The 15,272-nt window shown below is 38.6% G+C and overlaps 1 protein-coding gene across 1 annotated transcript in view; it reads right to left on the bottom strand.

The window, feature by feature from the left end:
* The window catches only part of VPS8 (VPS8 subunit of CORVET complex), a 2,195,799-nt gene that overhangs the window by 257,224 nt on the left and 1,923,303 nt on the right, over nucleotides 1-15,272 (bottom strand). The window contains exon 37 of the mRNA XM_044075401.1: nucleotides 4,044-4,121. Within this exon, the coding sequence (XP_043931336.1) occupies nucleotides 4,044-4,121 (78 nt within the window). The remainder of the gene's footprint in view (nucleotides 1-4,043; nucleotides 4,122-15,272) is intronic.

Raw genomic sequence — 15,272 nt, 5'->3', positions numbered from 1 at the left:
GAGGGTTAACCTTTTCTGGTACCCCTGCAGTTGAAGTACATTGTAGAGTATCTCCTAGTTCCTTCAGATCATCTCTCTGAAGACTTGTAAAATGGGTAAGATAATTCAGAGATCTAAGGGTAAAAGCTGCTGAAGAAAAAACATGCTTCCCATATTTGTCTCATTGTTCGAGACTCTTGGTTTGACAGATGGACAGATGAGGATGTCTCTGCAAGCTCCTTCTTGGTGGCTGCTGCCACCAACATAGCATCTACCAGCACACCTTTTGTCAAGAAATCCTTTTCCTTGGGGGATGATCAGAAGTATGTTTGGCCTCCTAGGGACTGGCTCCATGGTGTCAGGTGATTCCCAGGCCATTCAACTGACCAAGTCCATGAGCTCGTTGAAAGGCGGAGACACCCAAGAGGCCGAAGGTTGAGATCCAAAGCCTTCAGATACACAGACTCCTCATCAGAAGGGGTGATAGTAATCCAGCCACCTTTCTGTTTTAGTTTCTCAAGAATATCTACAAAGGAGATATCATCAGAGGACGACCGTGGGGACCCTTCTGACTCCTCGAGGTCAGTGTCAGAGGTGATAGACTCATCAGGGGAGTCTACATGCTTCCTTTTGCATGTTTTCTTCCGAGGAGGCTCCTCAGAAGGGTATTCTGGGGAGGTCTCAGAAGAATGGGGACCACCCAGAGGGTGTTCCTGAGGCAACGGATCTCTGCTGTCCTGTGGATAGGGTGGCGCCAAGATAGAGGCCAGTGCTTTTGGGGGAAGAATATCAGCATCCTTGTGTAGAGCTGTAGATTTGGCCAGCATGCTCCTCATCAGGTCGAAGGCCGACTCCCCCAGTTCCGAGGACACCACCGGTTCCAAAGAAGCTGAGGTAGCCCTCGGTTCCAGGGAAATTGGCTCCGAAGTCGATGTAGGAGCCGAGCTCAGCCGAGCCGACAGACCGAGAGGTAGACTCAGAACCGAAGAGGCTCAGGTCCGAGAATCTCCCTCGGGGCCGAATAGTGAACTTCGGCTCCTAGACACTACGGATGGCACCGAGAGTGTTGGAGCAGATACCAGTTTCGGTAATGCCTCATGGGGTGCCAGAGCCGAAGGTTCCACTACAAGTGGTACTGGATCTTCTGGCTTCAACAAACGGGTATGGCTTGGAGGGGGAACGGTAGTGGATGTAAAAGGTTTGGACGGCTCTGAAACCAGCTAGGCAGGAGCCGAGAGCAAATTTGCCAGCCCAGGCGCCTTCAAAAGTCTGTGCACCACCCTCTCCACATCTTCATCTGATAGTTTGCTCCTAGAGGAAAGGGTTGGTGAGTGAGATCTCTGTAAAATAGGAGATCTCAAGGTAGGGGAGACTGAAGGAATATCTGTAGACTGGCTCGGAGTTGAAGGATCCTTTTTCGGCTCCAAAGTTCTTGGGGCCGATGTAGGCACATCAATGGTAATAACCTCAGTCGACTCCAAAGGTAGTGGAGCTGAGGAGATGGAAGTTTTAACAGTTTTAGATATTTTTTCAGGAGGTCCAGATCTCTCTGAGGACACCGGAGATGGCCTCTTAGCAGTTTTTTTCTTTTTGACTAGAGGAAGACTTTGCAGATTGAGAGGATGAAGAACTACCTAAAGCTTCCTCAAAAGATGGTTTAAAAAGACCTTTCAAACTAAGCTTGTTTTTCCTTTCTTGAAGGACTCTAGAGCTAAAAGCTGACAAAAAGTACAATTCTCTTGCAAGTGAATGGCCCCTAAACAGTAGACCCATACAGTGTTTCTGCCCGTTATGGACATTTTTTGATTACATTTTTGGCACTTCCTAAAACCTGAAGGTTTATGATCCTTTTCTTTAGACATACTAGACAACTAGTCGCAGATGTCACAGAAACAACAGACAAACAATTAGCTAGGTCCTCTAACTTAAACGGACCTCAACTACAGGGAGAATAAAAACACACCACATAAAAGGAGTAGTAGTAGTAGGACAGGACTAGGTCCTCTAATTCAAATGGTCCTAGCCCTGCTAAAGCAGAAAGGAAAGCAACAGTATAATAAGAGGACTAGGTCCTATAACTTAAACAGGTCTAGCCCTATGAAAAACTGGGGAAGAACACACAACTAGAAAAGCCCTCTAATGAAAAATGGACTTTGTTATATAAAGAAACATGCCACACCTGAAACAGTTAGCTAAGCTACCTATGCTTAGAAACAAACATATGCACGTGTAGGGAAATCCTAATATCAATCAGAAAATGGACTAAAACTAGAAAGTCTTCTATAGCAAATACTCTATATAAGCTAATGAAAAGCCAATAAAAGGCTCAACAAGAAAAAATAGCAAAACTTTGATAGAAAAATTTTAAGCTACCACTACGTGATACCAATAAAAGCACACACAGGCCTGCGGAAAAAAACGACGGCCAAAACTGCTGACAAAACAGCGTAACTATTAAACACCTAATATTCGCTACTATATAAAGACAGTATTTTAACTATATTCTAAGAATTTTCTAACAAAATTCAAATATATCCTAACTATAAATGCAAGAAAAAACAGAGATGAAAAAGTTCACTTAGCCACGGCCAAGAACAGCACTTCTGAACTCGTAAAGCAGCAAACAAGATCTGAGGATTGAAACTACTGCATTATGGGATACCTACCTTGCCAAGAGCCAACTTAGAGACTTCAAGTTTTTGTAATCAGCTGAGTCAGAGCCAAGGATCAGCTCTGAACCCACATGTAAGAATAAAGGCGAGATAGGACAACATAACATCTAAACTTTCCTCACAAGTTTGCTACCCCCCTATTTTACTTCTTATTTCCCTGGCCACCCCAACTCTTTCCTCATTTCCTTCTTTTCACTCTATCAGTCTTATTCTTTACCACCTTCCACTCCACCCACTATAACCGGTACAACTGCCATTCCTTGCTATTCTCTGTCTCTTCAATTATTCTTCACTCTTCTCCGCACTCCACTTATTATTCTTCTATTTTGTTCCACCAACTCGACCTCTATCATACTGTTGTTGTACATGCACAAAATGCATACTTTTAATGATTTCTACACGGCATTAATATTGTTTCTCACATGTCTCTTATCTGGCCCTTTTTAATGTTCCCAAACTTGCAATGTAACTTGGTATGGTTATGATACGTGTATTATTTTTTGGCATCATATTTTTTATCATGTGTCTCTGGAGCTTTGTCGGTACCTTTAATGATTATCTACAAGGCATTCATTTTGTTACTCGCATGTCTTTTTATCTTGCCTTTTTTTTATGTTTTTAAACTTGCAGTGTAACTTGGTTTTGTTATGATACATGTGTATTATTTTTTGGCATCATCTTTTTTATCATGTGTTTGTGAAGTTTTTAACAAAGGACAAATAAATATAAATAAATAAATATATTCTAGTATACACTGCTGCTACCTGTCCCAACTCAGCTACCTTACTACAATATGCATGTGCGCGCACACACACACACCCTTACCCACATACAGTAAATACACTATCATACATACAAACAGACATAACCGAAGCAAGATTAGAAACCAGATGATTCTGACTATCTGCAATAAATTAACCAACTGTAATACTTCAGGGCAGCAAACAGTCCAAATTACATTTATAATTTTTCAGCAGATACGTAATAGGAAGAAACTTGATCAAGAGATAATCTGCTATGTTCTACTTAATATCCACAGGGAATATTTTTCTGTGATATTAACCAGTGTGTTTGGGAAATGGAATGCAAAAGGAAAGAACATAAGCATATGCTTTAAAAGGTGGCCACAAAACTTCCGGAGCCAGAATAGACAGACATGTAAAGAAAGAAATATCCTCAAAAATCATTAATAAAAAGTGAGAATACCTTAGCAGAGTTTTAATTTTGATGATAGTTTAAAACAGTGTGTGTGTGTGTGTGTGTGTGTGTGTGTGTGTGTGTGAAATCATTTCAGCTTCTTTTAACAGGAATAGCATTTACACAGTTGATCTACAAAATTATTTTGCATTTACAGTTTAAAATCATTCAAGTCTAGTTAAAATATTACCTTACCTTCAAACTGCCAGAAGTGCTACCAGATGGATGACCAAAGCCAATTTTATTGAAAAGTAGTAATGTAAACTTAGTAAACTATAGGACAACTTTACTGAATAAGTAAAATCGTTTAAGCAGATACAATTGACTTTTTTTAAGTTTATACCCTTTTGTTTGCATTTGAAGTACTTTTTTGAAGAGCAGTCTTTTATTGCTCATCACTACCACCACCACACCCACAACCCACAATCTGCATTCAAAAAAATAAAAATAACCATCGGGGAATCATCAGACTGTTTGCTTTTCATTTGTTGAAAAAATATATATGTTCACAAAAATCACATCACAGAAGGGCTTCATAATAATGTAAAATAAGAAGTGCACAGTGTCACAACATGTATTGAGCTTTTTTTTTTTTTTTTTTTTTTTAAAGTTAGTATAACTTAACTAAGCTTGCTGCCCAGAGCCATTAAGCCTTCAATTATCCCTTGTGAGACTCAAACCCTGCCCCTTGTGTTTGTAAGGCAAACACCTTAACCATTAGGCCACCCTCCCAACCATACTTTATATATAGACTGGAGATAATAATGCATAATAAGGGAGTGTGTGGAGGTGAAGTTCCTCACACTAAACTTGTACATTATTAACTGCTCATCTTACATACATTGAAAAAAGCATCTGATGACTCATACTGTAGGAGAAGAGATACTCACTGTAGTGGTGTTGCTAATGTTAGTTTGGAAAGATGTCTTGCTGATGAACAAAAGGAATCCTACACATAATATGAATCAAATCTACACCTCAAACTGTAGACTATTAAGTGGCCATTGAAGACAAAGTATAGACAAGCAGCTACAATTATGACAAATATATTAGAACTCATAAAAATATGCACAGGTGATACTGTAAATATACTTTCAGTTTATGTAGTTATATAATAATGTTTAAAACATTTATACTAAGTTATAATACATTCATCAAAGGCAGAAGCTGGTTGTTTTGTTTTTCCTCCAAAAGCCAGGCTGTTCTATAAGCCAAGCTCTACGGAAAATAATATATTCTGACTAGAATGCTGCATTGTAAAGTTCTAAATAATGGGCATCTTCAAGGCTGTATGTCATGTGACATTAATAAGAGGAACAGGAAAAAAAAACACATGCAAACCAGAGCGGTCAAAATCATTGTTTTTTTTGTTGTTGTGTATAACACAGATGTAAGGGTTCCACAGCATTACTAATACTCTAACCCAGTCACTTGACCAAAGGGGGGAAACGCAAAGAAACAAATACAGAAAAATAACTGAGTAACATAATATTACTCTTATAGAAATCAAGTGTATGCTTGCCTGGGACCTTTTGTATAATACGTAGCAGAAGTAAATGTTTGCATGGATGAAATATTCAATGCTTTTGTGTTAGGAAAAGACATATTTTACACTTTTCTGCTTTTATACAAGTTCATGTTCAACAAGGACAGAGCTGCAATTAAGTTAATAAATATTGAGAGTTCCTGGACTAACGGCAGGATAATGTGACAATAATGTTTTGGAGGAAGTTAAAATTGTATTAAAGGTAACAATGAGCTACCATAAGATGCCTCAATTATGAACCACAATGTCTATTTCTAAGGTATACCCCAGGGAGGCTGAAATTTTGTTCTTTGCTACTTTCCTCTTTTGGGAAGTAAACTGTTGTTAAAGTTTTGGAAATAAAAGCCACCTCCCTAGTACAGTGATCTAAAAGGCAAGTAACCTAGTGGTTGTACCCACTTTTCTGAACACAGACAAGTTCCCCTTTCTACTCTAGATTATCCACAGCAGCTTGTACCTAGGGCTTAGTGGGTTGCAGATGGTTATCACTTTTAACAAATAACCTTTTACACATCCCTATCAATATGTTTATCCTAGTCTTCCTACCCCCACAAGTGATCCATTTAATCTTCCATTTTTAAATGGTGCAGCACTCAGCATAACTGTGGGAAGGGGTGTGGGGGATACACTGCCAGGTGCTGGCCAATACAAAAACTATTTGCTAGTAATATTTAGACTGGGTTAAATGCCATACAGTCACTTTTGACATGTATATGGTAGAGTTCTTTAAGGACATGGATCCAAGATGCAAAATATGACTGCAGTGTGTTTCTCTGCAACTCTCTAGAAAAGGTGTCATTTAATCTTGAAACAACAAGACCAGTACACCACATGGGTGGAAGCATCCTTAATCCTATCCCAACAGTTGCTGCATACTATATTTGTGAATCTGACTCCACTATTTCCAACAATAATATAAGATCACTACATTGCTTTCTTCATGCCCTTTCTTTTCCAAAAAAGTCCGGGAACATCCTTAGGATCCACATTTCTGAAATGATACAGAGAATCATCATTATCAAATAAAGCAGTTACAGAAATGAACTCTTGATGACCTTTAATCAAGTGGCATTTTGTCATAGTCTAAGCAGGTAAGACATAATATTTTCAACCTTTAGAAACCATTCACATATTAGGTACCCCATGAAAATCAAGGTACTCCTGGTTTTATGGTATGGAGGGATAATGGCCTGACTATTACCCAGTCATCCTGAGTATGAGAAGTAGTTCAGGCACTGAACAGCCAAGGAGGAGTCATGTGTGCCAGCTCATCCACACAGGGCAAGAGGGGAAAGGCTGTGTCCCATTATCCTTGGGGAGCAATTCTTGCTGTTAACCACTGTTTACTGATTGGTATTCAAAACCACTGGTGTTAACGCTTAAGAAGCAAGTCAGTGGGAGCATGAGCATCATAACTCTCAATCAATCAGGGTCAGCTCTCAACAGAATCACTGACAAAAACAGAAATAATCAGGGACACTTAAAATATTACTGCTATTAACATGACACGTTGACAGAATAAGAAAAGGTGAATTAACAAACATTTTCTGAAGTAAAAGAAGACTATAACTCTAATTATTGTCATTATTTACTAAGTGTAATTCACCACCTTTACTCCAAATGTCACTAATTTTAGGAGGGATTAAGTGGGACAGAGCTAAAAATCAGAATCAAAATCAGTACAGTTGAGAGGTATCAGAGGAAAGCATTGAATGACACGTGATGATGCAGTCCTGACACACCACCACTTGGATGGGGATAGGTCTTAATGAGGAAAAATCCATTGTCTAAGTAATTTAAGGCTTTACTGCAAATCCATCAATAAGGTGGGAATGGTAGTGACAAGAGACAATTAGTCATTCAGTGGGCCTATAGGCTAGAGAGGATGCAATGATGATATCAAGCCCCAACTGCAGGCCAAGAAAAAGCCCATCAAAGCAGCCTGATTGATGGTATCAGTAAGCCATTTAGTGGGCAACAGTGAAGATTAATGGTCTGTGGACAGCAAGGGTAAACCAACTCTCAGTGCTGCCTGGATGACACTCCTCTCTGGATGGGGAGAGGCTTGATGGTCAGCAGGTAAAGCAGTGAAATTCACGTAGAAAAAAATTATGATTAACAAGGAACTGAACTGAGTAAGTTCTCAGATCTTGGGAGTACTGAGATTACCAGCCTAAATGCATTTGGGGTTAGAAGATATACTTTTTTATGTTTTCTGTTTTGATATCAGTGTTGTTGGTATATTAAAAGTAGAAGGCAGAAATCTATCAAAGTTTAAAGCTGCGTTTTTGCTATTCAGATAATCAACACTAAAAGCCAAAAATACCAAGTTTTTATTAAGCACAACAGCTTTATTTCTGAATTCCTTTCTCTGGATCTAAGCAGTGGATATAAAAAATAAACTAAAAAGTAGGAAAATTCTACACCTGTGGGCCAGATTCAATAATGTCTACACTAAGTGTACATGATATGTATTCGAGAACATTCTTATTACATTTTTTGTGCTTTCTTTTCACTCAGAAAGATTACACTAAGTGTACATGTAGTGTACACATTGTAGTAACCCTTATGAATCCCTGTCAGTATTTAAAGATGCAAGAATATCAGTAGGAAAATAAAATTAGGAGGAAGAAGGTGCGAGTTATGTCTGTGTTGTCTGTTCACTGAGAATGGTATACGCTTAATGTAGGCGTTACTGAATCCTGGGACTGTGTCTATACAACTGGTAGAAGTAATTACATAATATACTGATGGTATGCGATAGGATTGGTTAAAAACAGATAAAAAGATCTTTTCTCCAAACTATAAAGAAATGTATGACTCAGATGATGACAGACCTTCTGTGCAGTAACAGAAGCATCTGCAAAATAATCCAAATGAGTGAATGTTTTTTTTTTTTTTTTTTACCACTGATCAAATTAAAAAAGCAAGACAGCTTGGAAAAATCCCACCACTTATCATAAAAAACAGTGATTGCATTTGAGATAAATCAATCTGCTAGTACTTTCATGAGAATTTAAAATCCTTGTTCAAGTTAGAGGTCCTACAACTTCTCACTAAAAATCTTCAGTCTGCAATCATTCTGGCATCACGTTGCAACAAGTGGTAAAATCGACTCGTGTAACTTGTAACTTTCAATGCTCAGTCAGGAGGAGGGACTAAAAAGGTGAATATGTGGTACAAAACTAGGTGATTTAAACTGAGTCTGGCGATCTGCATGTATGAAATTCTGTGATGAACTCATCCTCTGTCTTCAGAAACTAGAGCAGAAAGCATAACCACTTGATCACCTGCTACATTAGAAAGTAGAACATGAGACATGATTAACTAATTTAACTTCTACAGCACTTAAAAGAGAAGTGAAGTACCATCTGACGATTGAGAACTAACTTTATATTCTAGGTCCCTGTTATTTCATAAAATAGTGCTCACTAAGGACAAATAAAAAAGGACAAAATCACAACTTTTAAATTAAATGGTAGTTAATGCTTTAGCATTCAAGATCTGTATAGAAAGAATGTTACAGGCACTGTCATTATTCATGCCAACCTAAGCTTCATGGAGTCATCGCAATCCACCATCATGATACTACAAGAAAATAAGACAGTTGCTGAAGATCAATTAAAAAAAATCACAATTCAATTCTTGATTGTAATAGCTGATGATCATGAGAACTGTCCAAAAGGAAACGTGTTAGGTTGCCTAATTTCAAGGACAGACTATGGAGGCTGAAGACCAGGTAGGTCATGAAGACAGAGAGCGACAGTGACAGAAAGGAAATCAATGTCTGTCTAAACACTTGGAGTACATCACGTTCTTGGCCACAAATCTAAGACACATCAGCTACCATTACAACAGATGAAGATCGTATTTTAGGCCACAGGCCCAGCTTTGCAGCACACAAGGAAAAAACCCTGAATATTATTACCCAGATGACCACAATTTGACTTGAAAATCAGGTGCTACAAATGCTGGCTGGATGAGGAAAAGAGTGAGCAAATAAAACTGACTGCCATCATACAAGTGAAGGCTTTGACAGCAGTGAAACTTCCAAGAGTGGGGATGTAGGCTTGGTGATCCCAAGTGTGAAACAGCAGCCCTCAGTTTGTGGGTTGAAGCATATGCATAGATGGGGAAGGCATAAGATGTCCTGTTGTGAGGCAAATGTTCATGTCAGCCATCACGGTCAGGGTTAAGGTTCAAGTACAAAAGTCCTCATGTACCAAGATGTCAGCTAACTAACTATCTCTGAAGTTGCATGGATGGTGTTCTGTACAGCTGGGTCTATAGCACCCCTACTTGAATACCCACTAAAGGAGGCTTGATGGTTGGTAAGCAAGGAGGCAAATGAGTACAGAAAAAAAAATCTTATGTGAAAGAACTGTGTTTCAAGACACCAAAATGCATAAGATAATTCTGGAAAGGAATGTGTTTAAATAAACTTCTCCACAACTACTTGTATGGAAGAGAAGTTGAACCTGCCTTCATTGCACAGAGGGATAGAGCTGTTACTACAAACCAGACAATCAACAATTGACTAGTGGCTCAGGATCTGCAGGATCCAAGGAGGTAGGAGTGCAAAAGAGCAGCATTGCCAGCTTGTACACTGAGATGGAGAGATTTATGCCCATGATGAAGACACATCCCTGGTGATGGGGAAGTGCAGTAATTGCTGGACAGATTGCCAGTAAAATTATTACATCTGAGAGAGTGAAGCATGCTCACATTGTGTGCTATGATGACTATATCGCTAGGTCTGCCCAATAAGGGCATAACATAAATCTTCTTTAGTGTGCATGGGCAGAGTATTTGATCCTGCAGACCGCTCTGCTCCATTTCTCTTGACCAACATGCCAGTGGCGTGGCCCGGGTCATGAGAGAGAGTGTACTGGAGACACTAAGGAAAAAATGGTGTAGCAGGGTAGCTGATGGTTAGCTGGGGACATGGACACACACACACACACACACACACATGCACACACAAAGAGAGAGAGAGAGAGATGCTGAAATGCAAAGCCTTTAAAGAAATTAGCAAAATCTTTTACAGAGCAGGGCATGCTCTATTCCTGCTATTCCATTGTAACATGCAAGGAAAAGTGGTCCTTGTTTAATACACCTGAAGCTGGCCAGGTTTGCTGTAATGCTAACAATGTTGCTGGGGATGCCCAGCAGGAATCTGGACAGTGTGATTACTCTGACAGCACACAATATACAAATTTTAATAGCAGTCACAAGAACTTTTCATGGGCACAAAAAAGTTGGAGAAGTTTCATCTGCCACAATCAAGAAATACTTCCTCCCAAGTTCCTACAAGCCTAAAAGCAGTGACAGGGAAATTCATGAAGAAATAATATTCAATGAATGCGTTCTATTTTCCCAAAGGGCAAAAAATTCCAAGAAAATTACCAACATGGGTTTGTGAGTAGGAGAAGGTATCAGTTAGATGTCATGGAAACCTGATCCAATTTTATGACGGGTTACAAATTTGACAATGGAGTACCTGTACACATGGTTGTCCTGAATTTAAGTCTTTTGACAGATACAACACAGGTAAATTACAAGGCTAAGGGTAAAATCAAGAATAGAATATGGACTGCAACACAGAAAGGTAAGTTAAAGTCAAATATGGTGAAAAGTTCACTGTCAGGAAAAGAGGAGACTTAGGGAAGTGCTACATGAGTTGGCACAGGACCCCAGTACTTTTCAGTGTGTTTATTGTAGATATATCTGTGGGAACAAAGAATAAGGTCAATTCTTCACTTATGAAACAAAGTCAGGTACATTCCTGGTTCTTCTGTGATTAACTGTGCCTCTTACAAGATATGTCCGGGGTAAGTGTAAGTTTAAAATCCAAGTTGCAAGTAGTTCATGTTTTCTGTAGGAATGTCAACTCCACTGGGCATTTTCTGATGCATCACCAAACTGCACATTTATTCACAAATTTGTCAACTTTGCGCTATACTGCCAGAACCTTGTGGTTGCTGTTGACTTCAGCAAGTGGAATAAAAGGGAAATTGGTGGATTTTACCAATACATTCCTTTATTCACAACTAGGGAATCGGGTGTATTTAGATTAATATCCATGCAACTCATAATTTGGATCATACTCTGGACATGGTCTTTCAACTGCAGAGGAAGAAATCAAACATGCGTGTGGGTCAAGTATCCTGTTCTGATCACTTTCTGATCACTTTCTGATCCTCTTTGAGCTCTCATGCATTAGCCTTCCCATATCCTAAGGTGATGGAGTATCAAAATATGACTGAAGCAATACCATATTCATTTCCATCCACTCTCTTTCAGTGACCACCACAAGCTATCCAGATGCTTATGCCTCTGACTGCGTTACAGATCTCTGTTCTAAAGTTACTGTTCCAACTCATGTACATTCTGTCCTATGTAGGGACCCTAAGCTATGGTATTGTTTCAGAGTGATATTCTCTGAGGCAGGACAGATGGAGGCTGGAATGCTGGTGGAGATATGCTGGCCTATGTATTGACAGATTTGAATATCATGGACACTGGGTTCATTAACAGCTTGACAGTTCCAATAAGATGGCAGTAATCCTGTTCAAGTAGAACCAGGAAGAGGCTAACATGACCAGCCATGCTCTTCTTTGTGGTTGGCAGGCTGTATTTTCCAGATTGTCTTCCCATTTGTACAGCTTTTACAGCACAGAAATGTAAACTTGATACTATTTCCAGTGACAAGGTTGCCATAATTATTTCAGCACTGGATTTTAGTATTACCATCAGTGCCAAGTACTGTCTATGTCAGATATGTTTTTTTCTACTTGAAAAGAGTTTCAAGCTACCTTTCAACTTTTCACACAGCAATCTGGGCTTTAGACTTGTTATGGCTCACCTATATGTTTTGGATCTTGCTATTTATCAAAAAAGAAGTCCTTTCTGGAGTCAGGTATTTTTCCAGCTATTTTAAAGTCCTCAAGTAATCTTCTTTGGATTCCAGCTGTCATGAAAATTTACAATCTATCTCATTGAAGACGGTTTGTGTACAGTTTGAATAATATTTAACAGTCATTGGTTTACAAAAACCATATATCTGTTTTTGTACTTACCACAGTACTAAGACTTGAACTGCTAAAAGCATCACTGATCTACTCATGGTGAGAGATCAAGGCTTTCATTCTGTGCTGGCCCTTCTTGATCTCTCTGCAGCTTCTAACATGACTGGCCACACAGTATCTTGACAAGTGGTCTTCTATCACACAGGTTTTCCTCTGTAATCTTAGACTGGTTTGTCCCCATCTGTCTTGACATTTCTAGAGTGTTGTATCAGGACTAAACAAATGCAGTCCTTTTGTTTTGGTCCATTTATGATTAACATATTTATGCTGCTCACATGGGGTCTCAAAACAGAGAGGGTGAAGTTGTTTTCTCCATGCTGATAATACTCTGCTCTACCTTTCCTGCCAGAATGTGATAAAAGTGTGAATTATTTGGTGAATGATTTGAAAACTATCTAGCTAAAGGGCGATACTACCAATAAAGAGACAATCCCTGTAGTTGCTTGATATTTTTTTGTTCTTCTGCTTCTACATTATCTTACCTACAATGAAAAAAAACAATGGAGTTTGTATAATATAAAATGCAAACTCCAAGCATATTTGATTATCAGCTTACAGTTAAGGACAAGATTATCAACTGCTATTAAATTAGGTTACATATTGCAGAGATTTAAAACCTGACATCGTGACGATCATACAGCAGTTGTCCATGGAATGCAATCTCCCCAACTTGACTATAGTAACCCTTTTTCTTGGGACTTCCTGAAATTAAGCTAGAGTAGCTGTAGGCTGCAAATATCAGCTGCATGTTTATTAACGGGTACTTAACATTATGAGAAAATCTGTTCTGATATCACATTTTTTTGACACTACAGGATAAGGTCCTAGCTTACCTGAAAGAGCTGAATGCCTCTTATTAACTACTTCATGATCTCTGTGTCCTTGGAATGCTAGTGGTTCTCAGAGCATGGCTGGAAATATATGGTATTCATACCTTTGCCTACCAGGCTCCACACCTTTGGACCATGTTACCAAGGCGGCTTCAGAAGTGTGCCACTTTGATCTGTTTTAAGCAGTCCCTGAGAAGTTATTCCTTTGACTAAGTTTTCTCAGATGATCCATCATGAGTGTTCTCTACTATAGGTTGTGCCTGCTTTATTTAATATTTTGCTTAAAGTACTGTTTTAAATTTTTAATGTGTTCAATGATAAACACATATATAAAAGCTGAAATAGGTACAGCTGAGGAGGATTAGAGGGTTAGCTTAAGGAAGGACTAAGAAAGGCTGACAAAATGGACAGGAAGATGACTTTTAAGATTCAGCACAGACAAATCCAACATACTGCACTTGACCCACAAAAACCTTAATACAAAATATTAGAGGGGAGCTGTTGGAAAGCACAAGAAAAGGCGCTGGAAGGGAGAGGGACTGATCACTCCTGCAATGCGCTAACAGGAGCAAACAGAGTGGGTCAGGGCTGTAGTGATCAAAATTCTAGGGTGTGTTAAAAGAATATACTGCAAAATCTATATAACGAAAACACTGACTTTGAAAACAGATGGTGCAAGACAACTGCAATAAAAGTAATTTTCTCTGCATCATAAATGTGAAGAAAATAATTGCAGAAAAATAAATCAAAATCGCCCAGTAAGGGGTCGCATGCATTTGCACTCTGCACTAATTATAATTCACTGCAAGACTTATACAGCTTGGCGGAAGGGTGAGAATCTTGTAGTTTGCATGATAACCACAATATGCTGGCCTTTTGTGTCATACTTCCACATAGCACCTCTTAATCGTGGTAAGAGTGGCACAATAAGAATGATGGAGTGGTTGCCACAGCTGATGCACAAATTCTGAAACAGCCCATAAGACTAGGAAACTATTTACAAATAAAGCTGAATGTCAATACTTTTTACCTTCGTTAATGAATACTGCATGTCCCATTTTTGAAGAACCATAATTAAACTCAAGAAAAGATGGTGAAACTATACCAATTTAACTGGCTTTCAGTTTAGCAATAATTTCAGATGTTGACAACGGAGTAAGGCTTTGCCATATGTGTGTTATTCGCATTAACAATGCTCAGAAGGTCCTCTTGAAAACTGAAGTACCTTATCCAAAGAAAGCCAGAATAACACAGTGCAAGTACAAACTGTTAATTGTTCTTACATTAAATATAATCCCTATTAGTTTAAATAAAATATACTGCTGATGAAAGATCAGCACATTAATATTGTATTGCAGTATAAAATGTAATTTATGCACTGCAGGCATAAATACTCATTGCTCAGTATGGACAATCCATATTAATCAAGGACAAATTCAATTAATTGTCTTATTTGTTGCTGTTAATGCACATTTGTTTTCTTCAGTTAATTCCTGCAGATCTTTCTTGAATACATCCTTATACTTGACATGATTACTCTAATATGCTGGGCTTATTTTCTACAGGGTATTGACATGCTGCAGAGTCAGTGTTGCAATCTTTGCTTATTTCTTTCAGCATTTCTGATAAATTCCAGTATAAAAAAGAAAAAAGAAAAAAAAAAAAGTTCAAAAAAGGCAGTTAAGAAGACTAATGGTGAAGTACAAGCTAAATAACTATAACTCGCACTGACATCACAATACATAGTGCTTTCTTTGTACAGAGCATGACAAGGTGAAAAGATGCTACGAGAAAACAGTGGAATGAAGTTAAGATAACATGTGTGCTACAACCGATGGTAATGATCCTAAGACAACCATCAAAAGAACTCCAAACATGATTAAAAATGAAACTGAGAATGAAACTTCACTACCCCTTCCTTGCTGCATACTGTACATACTGCATGAGCTTTTTTTTTTTT

This window comes from Protopterus annectens, chromosome 6.part1 (assembly GCF_019279795.1).
Source record: "Protopterus annectens isolate FY-2018-M chromosome 6.part1, PAN1.0, whole genome shotgun sequence".
Classification (NCBI taxonomy): Eukaryota; Metazoa; Chordata; order Ceratodontiformes; family Protopteridae; genus Protopterus; species Protopterus annectens.
The sequence above is the reverse complement of the archived record's forward strand: the minus strand, read 5'-3'. Positions and strand labels throughout refer to the sequence as shown.